The sequence below is a fragment of the Mustela erminea genome, chromosome 17, assembly GCF_009829155.1.
Source record: "Mustela erminea isolate mMusErm1 chromosome 17, mMusErm1.Pri, whole genome shotgun sequence".
In the NCBI taxonomy this organism is placed as follows: domain Eukaryota; kingdom Metazoa; phylum Chordata; class Mammalia; order Carnivora; family Mustelidae; genus Mustela; species Mustela erminea.
In genome coordinates, this window is record NC_045630.1 from 28,410,589 (window position 1) to 28,428,320 (window position 17,732).

Sequence of the window (17,732 nt, forward strand, 5' to 3'; positions counted from 1 at the left end):
TTAAACCTTACCACAGAGCTGGAGGAAATGATGTTAGAGATCTAAGTGTAGGGTGGATTTCTCATTTTACTTTTTCCCAGAATGTGGAGAGTAAAGGAATGAGAGATCAGCGACTGGATCTTCAGAGAAGAGCAGCAGAAACCAGTGATGATGACCTTATCCCATTTGGAGACCGACCAACTGTATCTCGGTTTGGTGCCATCTCTCGAACCTCCAAAACAATATATCAGGGTGCTGGTCCAATGCAGGCCATGCCACCTCAAGGAGCTCCCACAAAACCTATTAATATTTCAGGTAAGAATTGAAGGTAAGCTGATCTAGTGGGTTCTTATTCATGACTTTCAGCTGCCATTCCTACTCCCCATTTACTGTGAGTACTTTTCATAATCTTCCAAGGCAGTAATCTTTTTTAAACTCTTGCATAGTATTATCCCTGTAGATAGGTAATTAATAACCCAGAGAATTCTAAGGGTGCAAACTAAAATGTCTCTTTGTGAAGATTGCCTATGTTGGTTATGTGTTATGTTGCTTTTATTAAAAGAATACATTCTCATTTTAAAAAACTGAAATGGATGCCTGGGTGGCTGAGTTGGTTAAGTGTTGGACTCTTGATCGCAGTTCAGGTCTTGATCTCAGGGTTGTGAGTTCGAGTTCTACCAAAATAAAGGAAAAGAAAGAAAGAGTTACAAAGACTGGTATCTTAGTAAGGAAAAAACAGACATCAGTACCCTCTTACATTAGTGGACATCTTTCCAGATAGCTGTGTATAAAATATGCCTGTGCTTTTTAGATTATGGCCATCTTATTTTTTTTTTTAATTTTATTTATTTATTTGAGAGAGAGAGTGATGGAGGAGAGGGAGAAGCAGGCTCCCTGCCAAGCAGGGAGCCCAATGCGGGGCTCAATCCTAGGACCCTGGGATCATGACCTGAGCTAAAGGCAGACGCTTAACATCTGAGCCACCCAGGCACCCCACATTATGGCTACCTTAAAAGAATGAAATCTCTGAATTGCATCATCCCACAGCAAATTATTCTCTTACAGATTATAGTCCATATGGAACCCACAGTGGCTGGGGAGGTTCTCCATATTCAACTCATCAAAACATTCCTTCTCAGGGACACTTCAGTGAGAGGTATGAGTCATTCTTTTTACTTTTATAAGCCTTTAAAATTATTCAGCTTTTCTCATTTTATTTTTCTTGTCAATGATTTTTATTATTTTCATGATGAAGTAACAGATTTTTATGTCAGCACAGTAGTAGATCAAACCTGGGGTGGGGGTTGTTTGTTTTCTTTCAATTTTTTTTTTTTCAATTGAAGTACAGTTGACACAAAATGTTACATTAGGTCAATAATATTTTATCCATTCTTTCCCACCACAGGGAGAGAATGTCCATGTCAGAAGTGGCCAGTCATGGAAAACCCCTTCCATCTGCTGAGAGGGAACAGCTACGACTAGAATTGCAACAACTAAACCATCAAATTAGCCAACAGACTCAACTACGTGGGCTAGAGGTACCAGCCTACAGATATTTTTTTCATTCCAATTTTTGAAGGGCTCTCAAAGAGGTTTTAAAAGGAAGAACTTTTAAGGTACTATGAACATAAAAACTTAAGGGCTGTTTCTTAAAGAGTTAGTATAGCTGTCCATTCTTTAAAGAATTTAAGTACTTAAGAATTCAGTGTGGGATAATAGGAAATAATTCTATTCCATTAAAATAGAAAACAGATTATCTAAAAATTTCCCAGCAGATGGGACGCCTGGGTGGCTCAGTTGGTTAAGCAGCTGCCTTCGGCTCAGGTCATGATCCCAGGGTCCTGGGATCGAGTCCCACATCGGGCTCCTTGCTCGGCAGGGAGCCTGCTTCTCCCTCTGCCTCTGCCTGCCTCTCTGTCTGCCTGTGCTCGCTCACGCTCTCTCCCTCTGTCTCTGAAAAATAAATAAAATTAAAAAAATAAAAAAAATAAAAAAAATAAAAATAAAAATTTCCCAGCAGAAACTTCAATTCCCTGATGGCACATTTAAGGTATACAGTTTTTATCAACAAATGCTTTTAGCTTAACATTTTTCATTTTTCATACTGCCTTTTTTTTTTTCCTTTAAGATTTTATTTATTTATTTGACAGACACAGAGATTACAAGTAGGCAGAGAGAGGGGGGAGAAGCAGGCTTCCGGCTGAGCAGAGAGCCCGACTCGGGACTCGATCCCAGGACATTGGGATCATGACCTGAGCCGAAGGCAGCGGCTTAACCAACTGAGCCACCCAGGTGCCCCCATACTGCCTTTCTTAATTAAAAAAAAATTTCCCTTAATCCTCCGCATTTATTTATATATCTTTAAAAGATAGAATTTTAGAACTTGGACTTAAAAAAGAGCCTCTGTATAGCGATTGCACCTTTCATTAATCTAGTTCTTTGAGTTTATAAGTTACCAATCACAGATCCTGACTGACCCTTACAATGACCCGGTCATGTAGGTTCGGCAAGTGGTATAGTCCCCCTCTTCTGCTTGAAGGATAGGAGTTTCACAGAGGTTGAAATATAAACCCAACTCTTCCTACTCCAAATTCAATTTCTTTCCACCATGTTGCCTGACAAAGAGAAAAAGTATCTGAAAACAAGGAATTTTTTAAATTCTTTAAAGTGCCACATAAAGAAGACGGTTTTGTTTGCTTTACTTACATGGGAGCATATTTTTTGAATTTAGAAAACTGAAGACATTCTACTGATAAATATATTGCTCCCTTCTGGAGGAGAAGTAGCTATTAGAACATTAGTTGTTACCTTTCTACCAAAACTTTGATAAGGAAGGCACCCCTTTGAGAATAAATTTTTAACTAATTCTTAGATTCCCTCATTACGAAGACAAATAGGAGATTGTGTTTTTTGGAACACATGTCTGACTTGTGCTCTTATGTAAGCAATTAGGCTTAGAATTTCTTTTAACTATGTAATACTCATATTTCATCTTCTTGTGCCATTATTTTATTTACACTGTTCTAGAACTTCTTCCTAATTCCTATTGTTAAAAATAAGTAGAATGCTGTGTTTATGTTCTTCTTTAGTTGATTAGCTTTTTAAAGATTCAGACCATTAACTGCAAGTATTATTTCTTATCCTGCTAGCTCATGGCTTTTTGTCTTATTTGAAATTTGTAGACCCATTTTCTGTTCCAAAAGAATAAACAGCATCATTTGGAACTTTGCCACATATTTAACTCAGTATGGTTAAATGTCCTTGCCATTACTGAGGTTTCATTGAAATAAATTGCAGGATTTACTTCAGAAAATTCCATTTAAAAGAGGGGAAGAAATATGCATTTATACTTGACTTCTCTTTCAAATCAAGTAAGAGCAACTTATTCCTAAGATTAAATTACTGTTTAGTAAGTTTAAATCCCCTAGTTTTTCTTTTTAGTTCAAATGGCACTCAAAAGAGATAGAACCTTATAGTGTCATTTTTATTGCAAATATCTTCATGATAAACTACTTGAGGCAGTGGTCTGAAATTGGGCCTGGTCATTCTGTGCATGGTGTGAAATGTGTTGAGTTGTGTATGTGCTTGGCTTTATGTACTAGGCTGTTAGTAACAGGCTGGTGTTGCAGAGGGAGGTGAACACCCTGGCAGGCCAGTCACAGCCCCCACCACCACCTCCAAAGTGGCCTGGAATGATTTCAAGTGAGCAGTTGAGCTTGGAACTGCACCAGGTGGAAAGGGAAATCGGGAAGAGAACCCGGGAACTGAGTATGGTGAGTGTTCTGGTGGGAAAGCGTGGGAGCCGGGATAGGTGAAAAGGAAAGCTTCTGTGTAGTGATGTCGGAGAACTCATGGCTCTAGAGCTCTAGAATCATCACCCCAAGGCACTCCAGTGAGTGATTAATACTTAGAATAGTTTCATGAGGATGAGCTAGCTCCCTCTTTTATTCATTCCTCCTCTCATTCCCTTTTTGTTTTAGTGTGTTCTTGGTCTTAGGAATTCTGTGTTACGAAAAACTTTTAAGGGAAAACAAGGCAGTTAATTGTACAATATTAAATTACTGTTAAATATCCTGGTTAGGGAAGATGAGGGGATGGTGTTTATGATTTTGTAATGTGTGTTCACAAATAGCATTCTAGTTTTTATAGCCTTTAGTTATTGAAGACCTGTTTTTTGTTATGAGTAAAATGCTATCTACACCTTCCTTATTGAGGAATTGTATCCATGGATATACTTAGGGTTTGCTTCATAGTGCATGAATACTGGTTTTAGTAAATTTTGGAGTTCGGGCTTTTGAACCATTCCCCCCAGTTGCATGGTAATTGACTCTTTGGTTGCATAATTTTCACGTTCTTTCCAAGCAAATAAATGGGGTATTTCATTTTTCTGGCTTCAGTAAGCACATTATAGGTAGTTATTACGTTTTGGCTTACCTTTCCTAAGTCATCAGTTTTTCTAACTTGAGGCATTCGCCCCCTTGTTTTCTGGCTTGGATAGTGAGCAAGTGTACTCTATTATCATCATGTATGTCTCTCTTTTAGGCTGCCCATTTCTTTGGTCATTTTATAAAAGTATATATGATTTGTGAATTATCAATTTGTGTTATCTGTATTTGGTCTCTCATTAGCACCATTAAATAGAAGATAACTGAATTTACTTCCTTCTCTTTCAAAGGAGAACCAGTGTTCTCTGGACATGAAAAGCAAATTGAATACAAGTAAGCAAGCTGAAAATGGACAACCAGAACCACAAAATAAGGTTCCAGCTGAGGACCTTACATTGACATTCAGGTAAAGGAAGGGACATTGTTATAGTCTTACATTATGCAGTCTTGACAAAGTATCCTCATAAATATGATTTGTTTTTAAAATTATCATTCTGTATACATTCATTAAGAATATTTTCACATAAATTTAGATATAAAACTTGGAAGTTTAGAACAGGTTCAAAACTGAATTATCTGTCAATACCTAAAAATTAATTTTTCTGGCTCCATTTCTTCTTTCCTGTTTTTTAGTTTATTTAAAGCCAGTGTTAATATTTTGCTGTAGACCTTCCCAGCCCTTCTGAAGTGTGTGGGGATTTACCCTCTTTGAAATCCACCTTCCACCTCGTCCCCTTGGTTTTTAATTCGGTCTATCCCATATCATCTAGAGGTGGAGGGATACATGTTAGCTCTCTGTGAACAACCCTGCGATAAACAGGTTTGTAGTAGTTCTTTATGTGCACAGCTGTCATTATTTCCTCAGGGTAGTTTGAAGTCATTTGCGGCATAGTCCTGAGTTACTCTCCTGATGATTGCATAGCAATAATTTCTAATGCCCTTTTGTTTTTAGCTAATTAAATCGATGCATTGTCCTGAGTTCTAAATAATTTCTTGTACTTGTAAGCCTGCTAAAGCAGGGGTCAGAACTTTTAGTCCAGATAGTAGGAATTTAAAATTAGGGGTCTTACAGTCTCTGTAGAGAAACTCTCAGTTCTGCCCTTGTAGTGTGAAAGCAGCCATAGACAATCCATGAACAGATGGGCAAGCTATGTTTCAGTAAAATTATACTTACAAAAACAGGCACTGCTTAGCCTTAGTTTGCCAAACCCCATGCTTAAACCATGGACATCGAACTGTAAATTAAAGTCCAAAAAGCTACTTGCATATTTTTCCATACTAGTAAAAGAAAGGCCCTTTTTTTTTTTTTAAGATTTTATTTATTTATTTAATACAGAGAGAGAGATCACAAATAGGCAGAGAGCCCGATGTGGGTCTCGATCCCAAGACCCCGAGATCATGACCTGAGCTGAAGGCAGAGTTAATCCACTGAGCCACCCAGGTGCTGCAAGAAAGACCCTATTGATTTTATTCTGCTAATACTCATTTTTATCTCTCTCCTTATTTAAAATTCCAACTTCTTTTTTTTTATATGTCAACAGCGATGTACCAAATGGCTCAGCTTTGACACAAGAGAATATCAGCCTCCTGTCAAACAAGACCAGCTCTCTGAACCTGTCAGAGGACCCCGAGGGAGGAGGTGACAACAATGACTCCCAGAGAGCAGGAGTCACACCCACTTCTGCTCCCTAAATTATGAAGAGTCCAACGTTTATCTTTTGCTCCTGATTAATTTGCGGGGCATAGGGGTAGGAGAACAGATAACTTCTAAACTTTTTCTCTGAGAGTGGTCAGAGAAATCAAGGAAAAGTAGCGGAGGCAATGTGCACAAACACCACTACTAAAAACAAACCCTGCACATAGTTCACATTAATGCATTTTTTAATTTAAAAAAAAAGAAAAAGAAAAAGAAAATTAGCAGTATCTGCAAGCAATTCAGATTAAATTTGTTTTTGTTCTGTGAATGAACTTTATTTTAATAACTTTGGACGCCTTGGATCCAGGGCTTTAAAAAAAAAAGAAGATATTATATATACACTCTGTTTGATTAATTGTATGATCTTAATGAAGTAGGTTTTTCTTGTATTTTGGTATTATTACATACCCAGTGTATAATTCCTTACCCCCAGTCCTATCCAACATTTGCAAACCCCATAATTAAAACAGACAGAAAGCACCAGACTGAGAATTTGGTGGTGCTTGAGAAACAAAGAGACAGTAGTAGACTAGTTATTAGAAAATGTGCAGCAAACCAACTTTTCCAAGAGCTATTACTTGAAAGTCATAATTTTCTTTCTCTTTCTGGTTACTGGCCTCATATATATGTTTTTATATGGCACTAAAACTTCTGGTTTTTGCTTTTTCAGAGAGATAATTACCAATTAATTTTTTGAAGTCCTCACTTCCATATTAAGGATCCATGTCATTCTCTTAATGTAATCAGAAAGTCAGGCCAATATTGTAGGCTCTTTGATTAGTTTAAATGGAGATGATTTTAAGAATGAACTGTAACTTACTAGTACTGAAAATACATGGTCAATGTATTACCTGTACTGAGCGGATGGTTGGAAATTTGGAGCTGTGCTTTTTCAAATTAAACTTCTGCTAAAATCATAAAATGTATTTTTTAAAAAATCAACCATGTTTTAAAACTGCAACACTTGACTTGAACTGAAAATGAACAGTCATGTTATTTTGTGGATGTTTTTATTTTGTTTTACTCAAAACCAAAAGTATAAAATCACATGAAAGCCACTGGCTTTCAAGTAGATTTGGCAAATACAGACTGCCCAGATCTTAAGGATAGTTATGAATTGACTAGTTGTTGTTCAGAATCATTGGCACCATTTGGTTGTAAATATCTAAAAGTCAGTTTTCTTAGACTTGACTTTACAGTAGTGAAGAGATTCTTTGTAAAAGTGTTGAAAAGAATAAGGAAGAATTTTTTTTAAATTAGTTCTGCTGCACATATTCTGATGCCATGTGTCTATACTGAACTAAGACCCTATAGAACATGTTTAGTGGGGATTATTTGATGTAGTCACCCTCCCCATCCCTCCGTTTGCCTGATTTTTTAAGACTTTCCCTTTCTGGACTATACTACTAAAACAGAAAGCACTGGTTATGTAATAAGTTACTGCATTGCTTTGGTTGGGTAAAAGCAAGAGTTTGTATTTTTCTTGTTTCTTATTTTCTTAACCCTTAACTCCTGCTGAGGTCATAACAACCTCAGTGTAAGCTCTGTGTCCATCATACTGTTAACTGAAACAAATGGGGGGAGGGGGGAGGGAAATACAGTCCTGTCATTGCCTACCAGTAGGAGAGTCCAAACAGAACACTCTTTTGAGTAGCGATTATTTAATTTGCCCAGTCAAGGCGCACCGTGTTTATATACTATTTCACATTGAATTTGATTATGCCCTACAGACCTGGCTGGTCAAGGATTTGATATACACATATTGGCTTGGGATTCGAGCTTTCTTTTTTATTTAAATAAAAATTTATATATATTATATATATATACATATATACATAGCTATATCTGTATATATATTGGGTATGTTTTAAGGATTTTTTCGCATGAGCGCAGCTGTTGCGATAAAATGACTGATTGGGAGGTAGAAGCACTGAATGAAGATGAGGCATTTTTTCAGTTGATAATCATATTTTCCTTTTTTAAAAAAATACACACTTGCTTTTTTTGCTTTTTTGTTTGTTTTCTTTTTTGCTTGAAACCCTCTTATATGTAAGTGCTTATTGTTTTTTGGGAGAAGGAGAGAAACTTTGTATGTCTGACAGAGTCCCAAGATTTTTCATTTCTTTGTATAACTGTAAAAGGCAACATTCTTGGCCTCCAACCTTCTGTAGGCAGATTTGGGCAGATCTTATTTCTCATTTGGACATGTTAGATAATTCCTAAATTTTAGAAGCAGTTGGTTCAGTTTGGAACTCAGAATGATTCTGGTATTAGGGAATTTTTGAGTATTGATTTTGTTGAAGTTCAGAATAAATGTAAAATTCTATTTTGGATATCCATTGAAACATCTAATAAGTCAACTTCTGTTATTCTTATTTTTATATCCTCCAAATACACTCCTTGCTTCCACCATTTTGATTTCATAAGCTAGGCAGGAATAGGTAGTATTTCTATTAAGAATAAAACCAGAAAAGCCACTATTTTGAATTGACTTAAAATCGTCCCTTTCACTTTTTAAGGTAGTTTCATTGGTGATGGGGGTGGGGGACAGATCACTTAAATTGTAGCCTTAATTCTAGCTGTACCTCAGTAAGGCCCCACACACTCTAGAGGAAATCTGGTTGGGTAGAAAGGCAGAAGAATGATAGCCTATCCCACTGTGCCTTTAACTTACCTATTTTAAATTGGGCATTCTGCCTTATCTCAGTGGAAATGCTTAAAACTTTCCTAGTACCCCAAGCAGTTTTAGAAATTAAATAAAACCTCCAAAGTTTGGATTTTTTTTTTTCCTTTTCCCTTTCTCTGTGGTACAGTTTGTGAAATGATGAGCCTGTAAGGGTAAGCAGCCTTTTTGGACAAAACTGCTTGACTCTTCTTTTAACTGCTTGACTCTTCAGCTGCTCCCCCCCCCCCCCCACCAAAAACATGTGAAAGGGATTGTTTTGGGGAGTTTTGGTTTTGGTTTTTTGGTTTTTAGGTTTTTTCCGGGTTTTTTTGCTGTTAAAATGTATATCTTTAGAGACAGTTAAATTGGTCAAATAGGAAATACAGTTTTTATGCTTTCTACTTAGTAAATATTAATTTCTTCTGGAGATGACTTTTTTTTGCTTTTCATTGAATTCAGAAGCAAGACTGACATCACAGATGAACATGAGCAATTCTGAGAGGGTGAAGGTAGGAGTATAGTAATCATTGTGTTCACTCTTGTTTAGATAACAAAACCAGAATCTTATAGCTAGGAATATAAAAGTATTTTCCCCCCCCAAGGTATCTCTGGAAAAGAGTAGAAGAACTAAGAATAAGATATAGTTACATAGTTTCCTAACTTATATATAGTTCTTTTACCTTTTACCTTATAGATACTGTCACAAGATAAGTCCAGTAGCTGCCCTGTCTTGGGTAATTTACAGAAGCTAAAGTGACCAAAGATCCATTCCTTGTAACTTTTGTAATCAAAAGAACAGTTAGTTATAGCATAAGTTTCTAGTAATAGTATTCACATGATAAGACACTATTTCTAATACCAGTTATAAATATCCAAATACTCAGATTGTATAAAAAAATTATTTGGTATGGCATTAATGTGGCTGATTCCCTTCTCTCGTCGTATTTCCCTTCCCTTCTGGACTTCCCCATGCATTTATTCTTTTGCCTAAAAGACATAAAATTGGTATGATTCTCATTTGCTACCATGAATGTGTAACTCCATCAGACTTTTCCATAGGTCTTCAGGGTTGGAGCTCAAAGTTTGTTTTTTTTTTTTTTTTCCCCTGACCCTTTTCTGTCTTGCAGATTCCCCTTGACTTACCCACTGCCCTCCCCAATCTGCAACAGTGACAGTTTGCTGCCTCAAAACAGAGCATTCAAATGAATTCGCTTAGCCAATAACTTCTGTGAAGTTGCCTTTTCTAATGGTGTTATTACTCAGTGATGCACAAATGTGGTATTTGCCCTACTGGTAGGCAAACAAAGGTCTGGTTAAGAATGGTAACCTGCTGTTTTCTTTAAAGGAGAGCCAAAGACTTGTGCTTTACTCTGTTTTGGTTTTGGGGGAAATAGCCATTTTGATTGTGAAACCTTTTAATATTTGTCAGTTGATTGTACTGTGTAAGTAGATTTATCTAAAGATAACTGTTAAAGGTAGCTGGCCTTATAAAATGTAAAAGTAATGAAAATTCACCAGTTTCTCTAAACCAGTGAATGCATCTTTTACAATATTGTGTGTAAGCAGACCCCCTGTTTTTTGAGATTATTTTGTCATGATAGCATCTTGTGTGTTTTGGTTTTGTACTTGTGTCTGGAAGGACAATCTGTATCACCATGGTCAAGCTATGAGACTGGGTTAAAGAATTCATGAGCATGTGACTGGTGAGAAATAAACTATAGTCACTGCATGTCTACGATTATATTTGGATTTGGAGAAAAACATTATCTTCACTAAAAAGTATTTGAGTGCTTTTAAATACAAATGGTGATGGATGGAGGTCTTACCCTCTTTTTTCCACTTCATTTTTGCTCATTTTAAAGAATTGAGAAAAGTTTTCATAATTTTAAATTTAACTGTTAAAAGCACCTATAAGGATACATATTTTGTAAAAGGAAAGATCCAGTTACTTTTTTGGAGAAATTAGTGATCTGCCTAGAAATTAACTTCAGTGTTTACCTAGATTTGTCCCCTAAAAGAGCCTGATTGTGTTTATTTTTTAGTTGGTGATACCTGGTGATAGTGTTACAAGATGATCTCTTCCCTGAAAAATCAGCCTGTCCCTTTAGAAAAAAAATTAGAGCAACTAAACTAAAGCAGATTTTACTTTCAACATTAGGGACTGAACAAATAAGTGGTCTACTGCTGTCATCATTTTACCCATTTTGCTGGACCTCTTTCATACCTTTCTACCTTGGACAGCTATGACTTTTATATTTATTTGTGCTTCAGCTCAGCTTTATGAAATTTTCCTGCTGAAAGGATTTACTGGGAGTTGTAGGTGGATTGCAGTTAATATTTTATTAAATTCTTTATTCAACTTTTCTGAGCCATTTGAAAAAGAAAGCTGTTTTTGTCTAAAGGTACTGTTAATTGTAGTAAATACCAACTTAAGATTTGGTTTTTAAGATTTTATTGCTTTGACTGCTAAAGATATTTTCACATATAAAATATTCTAATTGATAAGTAATACTAGCTATGATGTTAATAAATAATGGGACACTGCCACCACCAGGAAGAAGTAACACCTTTTAATAATAAATGTGTTCCCAGTAGGTGGGTTTTTAATACTGCACTGAAGAAAGTGGGTAGAGCCCTTTGAAATCGTGTTGTGATAAAGGGACCTAACCTCATCACTGGAATCCTTCTTTTCAGAGCCTCTGAATTTTCAGCCAAACACTGAATTTACTTTGAATTTTATTCCTAAGCAAAACATCCCTAGAGTAATAACCTTTGTTATCACAAGAAAATAAGGCACAATAACCCGAGAGAGAGAAGTTAAACCTCAAGGTAATATTGTATCCAAAAATGTGTATTTAGAAAAGTTAAATCCTGTGGAGTTAGTATATGTATATATATATATATATATATATATATATATATATATATATATATATACATATATATATGTATGTATATATACACACTAGACAAGATGACTTATTTTCTTGTACTGAGGTCTGTTTCTGGTTGTTTTTGTTTTGTTTTGTTGTTTTTAACTCTGTGTAGACAGAGCTCACAAGTCTTTGGCTTCCATTTTAGGTTGTACACTCAGAGTCATCTTATAACTGGAAACTATCAGACAGCCCCTGCTGCCCACCCCAGCCAGTGCATAAAAGGGTCATGAAAAGGATGGAAAGAAACTATTGGATAATTGGTTGCCTGGATGTTGTTGGGTTTTGGTTTGTGGGTTGGGGGTTGCCTATTGTTCTTTTTTAAAATCACCATTTATAGTGTAATCACTGATTGACTGCCATTCTTACAATAGTATCTAAACAACCCTGTAATATATTCCTCTGATTTAAAGGTATTTGAAGCTTTTGTTTATCATTTTTACATCCTCTTTTCAACGAAGGCACTGTCCTGAGAGCTACTTTTTCCAGGTGTGTTATTGCCCACATTTTCATTGCCATACCCCACATCCCAACCCCACCCCAATCGCCCTTCATCCTCTTCCTACCTTCTGGAAATGAAAGGAACTTGCAGGGGAATTTTCTTTTTTCCATTTTATTCACTGATCAGAGGCCTTGTTGTCTTACTTTATGATGATACTCTTAACTTTTTGGAACAAGAGCAGTGGAAAAAGTTAATTAAAATGATGAACAAAATCTTTTACCCACTGAAGCATTTTCCAGTTGTGAGATTCCTCTTTGTGTGTGGTCTCCCCTTGTTCCTCCTGCTACCCTTTTTCCATGACTATGGTCAATTTGGTCTTTAGGCTCATACCAGTCTCCCCGAGACATTCTGCAGTCATTATCACCTTTTTGGGTGGATTTTATTTTGTTTTATTTTGGTTTTTTGTTTTTTGTTTTTTTTTAAAAAACTTTTTAACATTGATGCATATTTGCTTGGGATAGAGCTTGTGTAATTTACCAATCGTATTGATTGTATGTGATTGTGCCCTGCAGAGGTATATTTAACAAGACAAAAATAATTTAGGTTAATAAAGGAGCCCATGAGATTTGAGTCAGGTTATAGATGACTTCATGAAATCACTTAGTTCTGGATAGTGAGAATTTATATCTCCTATTCTTATAAATCAGTGCTAGACAAAGTACCATTTTTAAAAAGTTCTCTTGAATTCCTATTTTTTTCCTTGCCTCAGCTCCCTGTTTATTCTTGCCTGTCTCCACCCACCTGATCAGGAATAAAAATATTGTCTTAAAGTGACAGCTGATTTTTAAGTTGCTAAAGTTTGTGAAATTTTACTTTTTCCAGGAGTTTTCAACTTTTTAAAAAAAGAAATGAAAATAAATGGGTTGGAATTTCACAAACTGTGAATGGTTCTTTAGATTCTGGCAAACTGTGAAATCTTATTTGAAGACTATCTCTTGAAAGTTGGGGTTTTGGAATAGGAAGAAAAAAACCCTGTTCGAAATGGACCATTTTCTTCTCTTTTTAATGTGTTTATATTTCCAATTTTTAAACAGCCTTCAAAACAAGTGAGGTGGAAATAAAGAGTAATAGGAAGATGTTTAGGGTAGCAGAATTCTGGGTCTGAATAAGTGCATGTTATACTTGTCAGGTTTTTAAGAGGATTAAGGCCATCTTTATCAATTTTGTATTATTTGTGTGCATGTTGTTTATATCAAAGATGCCACATTTTGTTAAAATGCTATTTCCTTTATTACCGTGGAAACTGACTCAGCCTCATGTTGCTCCTAACTAGTGTTTAAAGCTCCCATGAGTTGCAGATAAAAGGGTTATTTTAACAAGTAGAAGGAGGTGATTCACCTTTTGGTTTGTAAATATATGAAAGTGTCTACAAGGTCTTTATCTGCTTTCTGTCAGCATTTATATTAAATGATAAATTAATGAGGAGAAATGTGTAGTCTTTTTTATAAACGAGTCTGTGCCATTTTATTCTAACGTTGGGACTGTCACATCTTTTTTTATGTGAAAAATTGAGAATTAGATTAAAACATACTTGCAGTAGCCAATTTTGTAGAAATATCATAGGAATTACTCCAACCTTAAATACACTATCATCCATATTCCTTCCTATGTTCTAAAGCTATTGCACGGTAAAGGTGGTGTGTCTGAGATCCTAGCATCAGTAGTCAGTGAGACTCCGGGACTAATATCCAGAGCGCTGGTTTTTGTTTTTTTTGTTTTTTAAGATTTTACTTATTACTTACCTTTATAAGCCACTTCCTAATCAGGACCTTCTTTTATGTTTAAGCAGCATGGACTTCCTGTGGGTACCTTCCTGATGCAAATACTTTTTGTCTTTCCATCCTAACTGACTTCTCATTGTCCTGAAATCCCCACCCATTAGTCATTCCTTGCAGTTGGAGGGTGTATAGGTTGATTTTCTCCTACTAGAGACTGGTGTAAAATATGCCTTAGTCAGCAGTTCAGTGACATGAAGAAGGATAAAGGGAAGGGGAAGGGGCTGCTAGATTCAAAAGAAGGTTAAGACAAAAAGGAAAATGCAACATGTGGAGTTCATTTGCATTCTGAATCAAAGGTGAGGGAAAATTTTTTTTTTTTTAATTTTACTTATTTGACAGACAGCGAGAGAGGGAACACAAACAGGGGGAGTGGGTGAGGGAGAAGCAGGCTCCCCACCGAGCAGGGAGTCTATTGCAGGGCTTGATCCTAGGACCCTGGGATTATGACATGGGCCAAAGGCAGATGCTTAACAACTGAGCCACCCAGGCGCCTGGTTACTAAGTAAGACCAAGGAATGACCTTCTTGTTCAGTGTAATAATAGCAACATATTTATGTAAGTTAATGCCCATATTTTTTAAAGATGTATAACTGACAATTCCTGGCATTTCCTTTATTTTTGCAGAAAAGTAATATACCTAAACAGTGAAGGTTATTTTCACCTCCTACCAACAATTAGCAAATAGGTATCTTTGTTTGGTACCACACCTGACCCCAAGGGAATCGACCATAATAAAAGAAAGGTTAAGCGCGTCTGGGTGGCTCAGTGGGTTAAAGCCTCTGCCTTCAGCTCAGGTCAGGATCCCAGAATCCTGGGATCAAGCCTGACATCGGGCTCTCTGCTCAGCGGGGAGCCTGCTTCCCTTCCTCTCTCTGCCTACCTGTGATCTCTGTCAAATAAATAAAATCTTTTTAAAAAGAAAGAAAGAAAGTTTAGAGGGTATGCAAACATGGTACTGCAACCATCCTTGAATGTTACAAAATCTAGAGTGGGAATTCCAAAACCAGCCATGCCATCTTTACCACTATGCTAGGCCTACCCTGCCCATGAGCAGTAGGATATTTTCTGACCCTTTACACTGAGATTCACATAGATTAATATGAGTTTGTTTTTTGTGTATATTAGCATTTCATTCCCAGTAACCAGCTAATCTGCAATGATCAACTAATAAATGCCCTCCACTTTCCAACATGGTGGCCCATTTAATACTGGCTGCCACCCTTACTTGGAAGACTTTGCAACTCAAAAGTGTCCTTTCAACTACTCACTGAACACCCACTTTGGTGTTTACTGAAGTGAATTATTGAGTACTTAATCAAATGTACCACACTGTAGAAGATAGACTTCTGTCTTTATCTTCAAGGAGCTTAATCTCCAGTTATGGAAACTGACATGAACAGTTTTAAAATAGGTAACAGGGACATCTGGGTGGCTCAGTCAGTTGGCTGGCTGCCCTCAGCTCAGGTCATGGTCCGGGGTTCTGGGATCAAGCCCTCATTGGGCTCTTTGCACAGCAGGGAGCCCGCTCCCTTTCCACTGTGTTTATGCTCTCTTGCTATCTCTTGTCTCTCAAATAAATAAAATCTTTTTTAAAAAATGATTGTTTAAAAAAGGGGGGTGGGGGCAAGTTGGCAGAGGAGTAGGGGACCTAAATATCAGGTCCCAGGAGTTCAGCTAGATATCAAACCATTCTGAACACCTACTAACGAGATCGAAGAGAAGAAGAGCAGCAATTCTCGGAACAGAAAATGGACCACTTTCTGGGAAGTGGGATGTACGGAGAAGTGAATCCAAGGCAACATTCGGGAAGAGAGACCACGGGGAGAGGGCCGGCCCCTGGCAAGTGGTAGAGCAGCGAGCACAAAATCGGAACTTTTAGAAGTCTGCTCCACTGAGGGACATTGTTCCAGAGGCTAAGCAGGGGGTGGTGCCCTTGCGGGGACAGTGTGGTCTCAGGATGCACAGGGATGCAGAAGGGCCACGGGTGACTGAGTGTGGCAGAGCTCCCAGATAACAAGGCAGGGAGACTGGTTGCAGGGATGGAGCCAAGGAGGGGTCTTTCAGCTCAGGGTTACCTCAAGCTGTAATCCAAGGCACAGTTGAACCACTGCTATTTGAGCAGGAACCCCACAAGTGGCAGATCCAGGGAGACCTCCTCATCCCTCCTCCAAGAGGAGCAGCACGGGAGCATGCTGCAGAAATATGCTGGGTTTGGAAACTCCAGACAGGGCCCTGTGCCAGAGAGAAATGCTTGCTCACAGGCCAGGTGAGCTGAAATTGCAGCTGGAGACCAGGGAGACGGGAGGGATTGACTGCTTTTCTCTGAGGGCATACTGAGGAGTGGGACCCTGAGCTCTCAACTTCTATGGGGCCAGAGATTGGGAGGCCGACATCTTCATTCCTGTTGTCCAAAGCTACATGTAAAGCGTTCAGGGAACAAAAGCTACCAAGAACAAACCCCCCCAGCAGATTACTTAGCCTGGCCCCCTGCAAGGGCCGTACAATTCTGCCTCAGGCAAAGACATTTGAGAATCACTACAACAGGCCCCTCCCACAGAAGATCAGCAAGAACATCCAGCCAAGACCAAGTTCACTGAACAATGAGAAATGCGAACTCTAGAGCTAGGGAAAACAACACATAGAATTCATGGCTTTTTTTTTTTCCCCTCAATTTAAAAAAATTGTTCCTCTTCCTATTTTAATGTTTTCTATTTTATCAATACCCTTTAAAAAATCTTTTTTAGGGGCACCTGGGTGGCTCAGTGGGTTAAAGCCTCTGCCTTCAGCTCAAGTCATGATCCCAGAGTCCTGGGATCGAGCCCCACATCGGGCTCTCTGCTAGGCAGGGAGCCTGCTTCCCTGCCCCTCTCTGCCTACTTGTGATCTCTCTCTGTCAAATAAATAAATAAAATCTTTTAAAAAAATCTTTTTTAATTTTCATTTTTATAGTCATATATATCTCTTCATTGTACTTAACCTTATTTTTTTTGTATAGATACAGGTTTTTTCCTCAAAATTTTGGGATACAGTGTCTTCTAACAGATCAAAATATACCCTAAATCTAGCGCATGGCTTTGTTCTAATCTCCAGCCTGATCACATTCTTTCCTTTTTTTTTCTTTTTTCAATCAACTTCTTATCAATTCCTTTTTTAGAACCTTTTTAAATTTTCATCTTTAAAATTTTTATTTTTCGGGGCGCCTGGGTGGCTCAGTGGGTTAAAGCCTCTGCCTTCGTCTCGGATCATGATCCCAGGGTCCTGGGATCGAGCCCCACATCGGGCTCTCTGCTCTGCAGGGAGCCTGCTTCCTCCTCCTCTCTCTCTCTCTCTGCCTGCCTCTCTGCCTACTTGTGATCTCTGTCTGTCAAATAAATAAATAAATAAAATTTTTAAAAAAATTTTATTTTTCATCTTTAAAATTTAAAGTTGAAAATTTTAAATTTCATCTTTAAAATTTATCTTTTAAATTTTCATCTTTACAGTCACGTGTGTGTGTGTGTGTGTGTATCCAGAATCAAGTGTGTGGCTCTGTTCTATTCACCAGTCTAATATATATATTTTTTGTTTTCCCCCCCTTTCATTCTACCCCTGATTTTTGGTCTCTTCTGATGTGGTATATTTTTCTGGGGTCATTGTTACCCTATTAGTATTGTTCTCTCATTCATCTGTTTTTATCTGGATAAAAAGACAAGGCAGAAAAGCTCACCACAACAAAAAAAACAAGAGGCAGTACCAATGGCTAGGGACCTAATCAATATGGACATTAATAATATGTCAGAACTAGAGTTCAGAAT

The 17,732-nt window shown here is 37.5% G+C and overlaps 1 protein-coding gene across 6 annotated transcripts in view; it reads left to right on the top strand.

Annotated features, from left to right (window-relative positions):
- RC3H1 (ring finger and CCCH-type domains 1) overlaps window positions 1–16,853 on the top strand; it is an 84,842-nt gene extending 67,989 nt beyond the window's left edge. For 3 of the 6 annotated variants that reach the window (XM_032317081.1, XM_032317084.1, XM_032317086.1), the window contains 6 exons: window positions 81–294; window positions 1,045–1,135; window positions 1,385–1,517; window positions 3,582–3,752; window positions 4,655–4,770; window positions 5,906–6,190. In XM_032317081.1, the coding sequence (XP_032172972.1) occupies window positions 81–294; window positions 1,045–1,135; window positions 1,385–1,517; window positions 3,582–3,752; window positions 4,655–4,770; window positions 5,906–6,056 (876 nt within the window). In that variant the 3' untranslated portion in view covers window positions 6,057–6,190. Of the gene's footprint in view, window positions 1–80; window positions 310–1,044; window positions 1,136–1,384; window positions 1,518–3,581; window positions 3,753–4,654; window positions 4,771–5,905; window positions 6,191–16,834 lie in introns of those variants that run through there. The other 3 variants (XM_032317082.1, XM_032317083.1, XM_032317085.1) reach the window with 3 other exon arrangements.
- The last annotated feature ends 879 nt before the right edge of the window (window positions 16,854–17,732 follow it).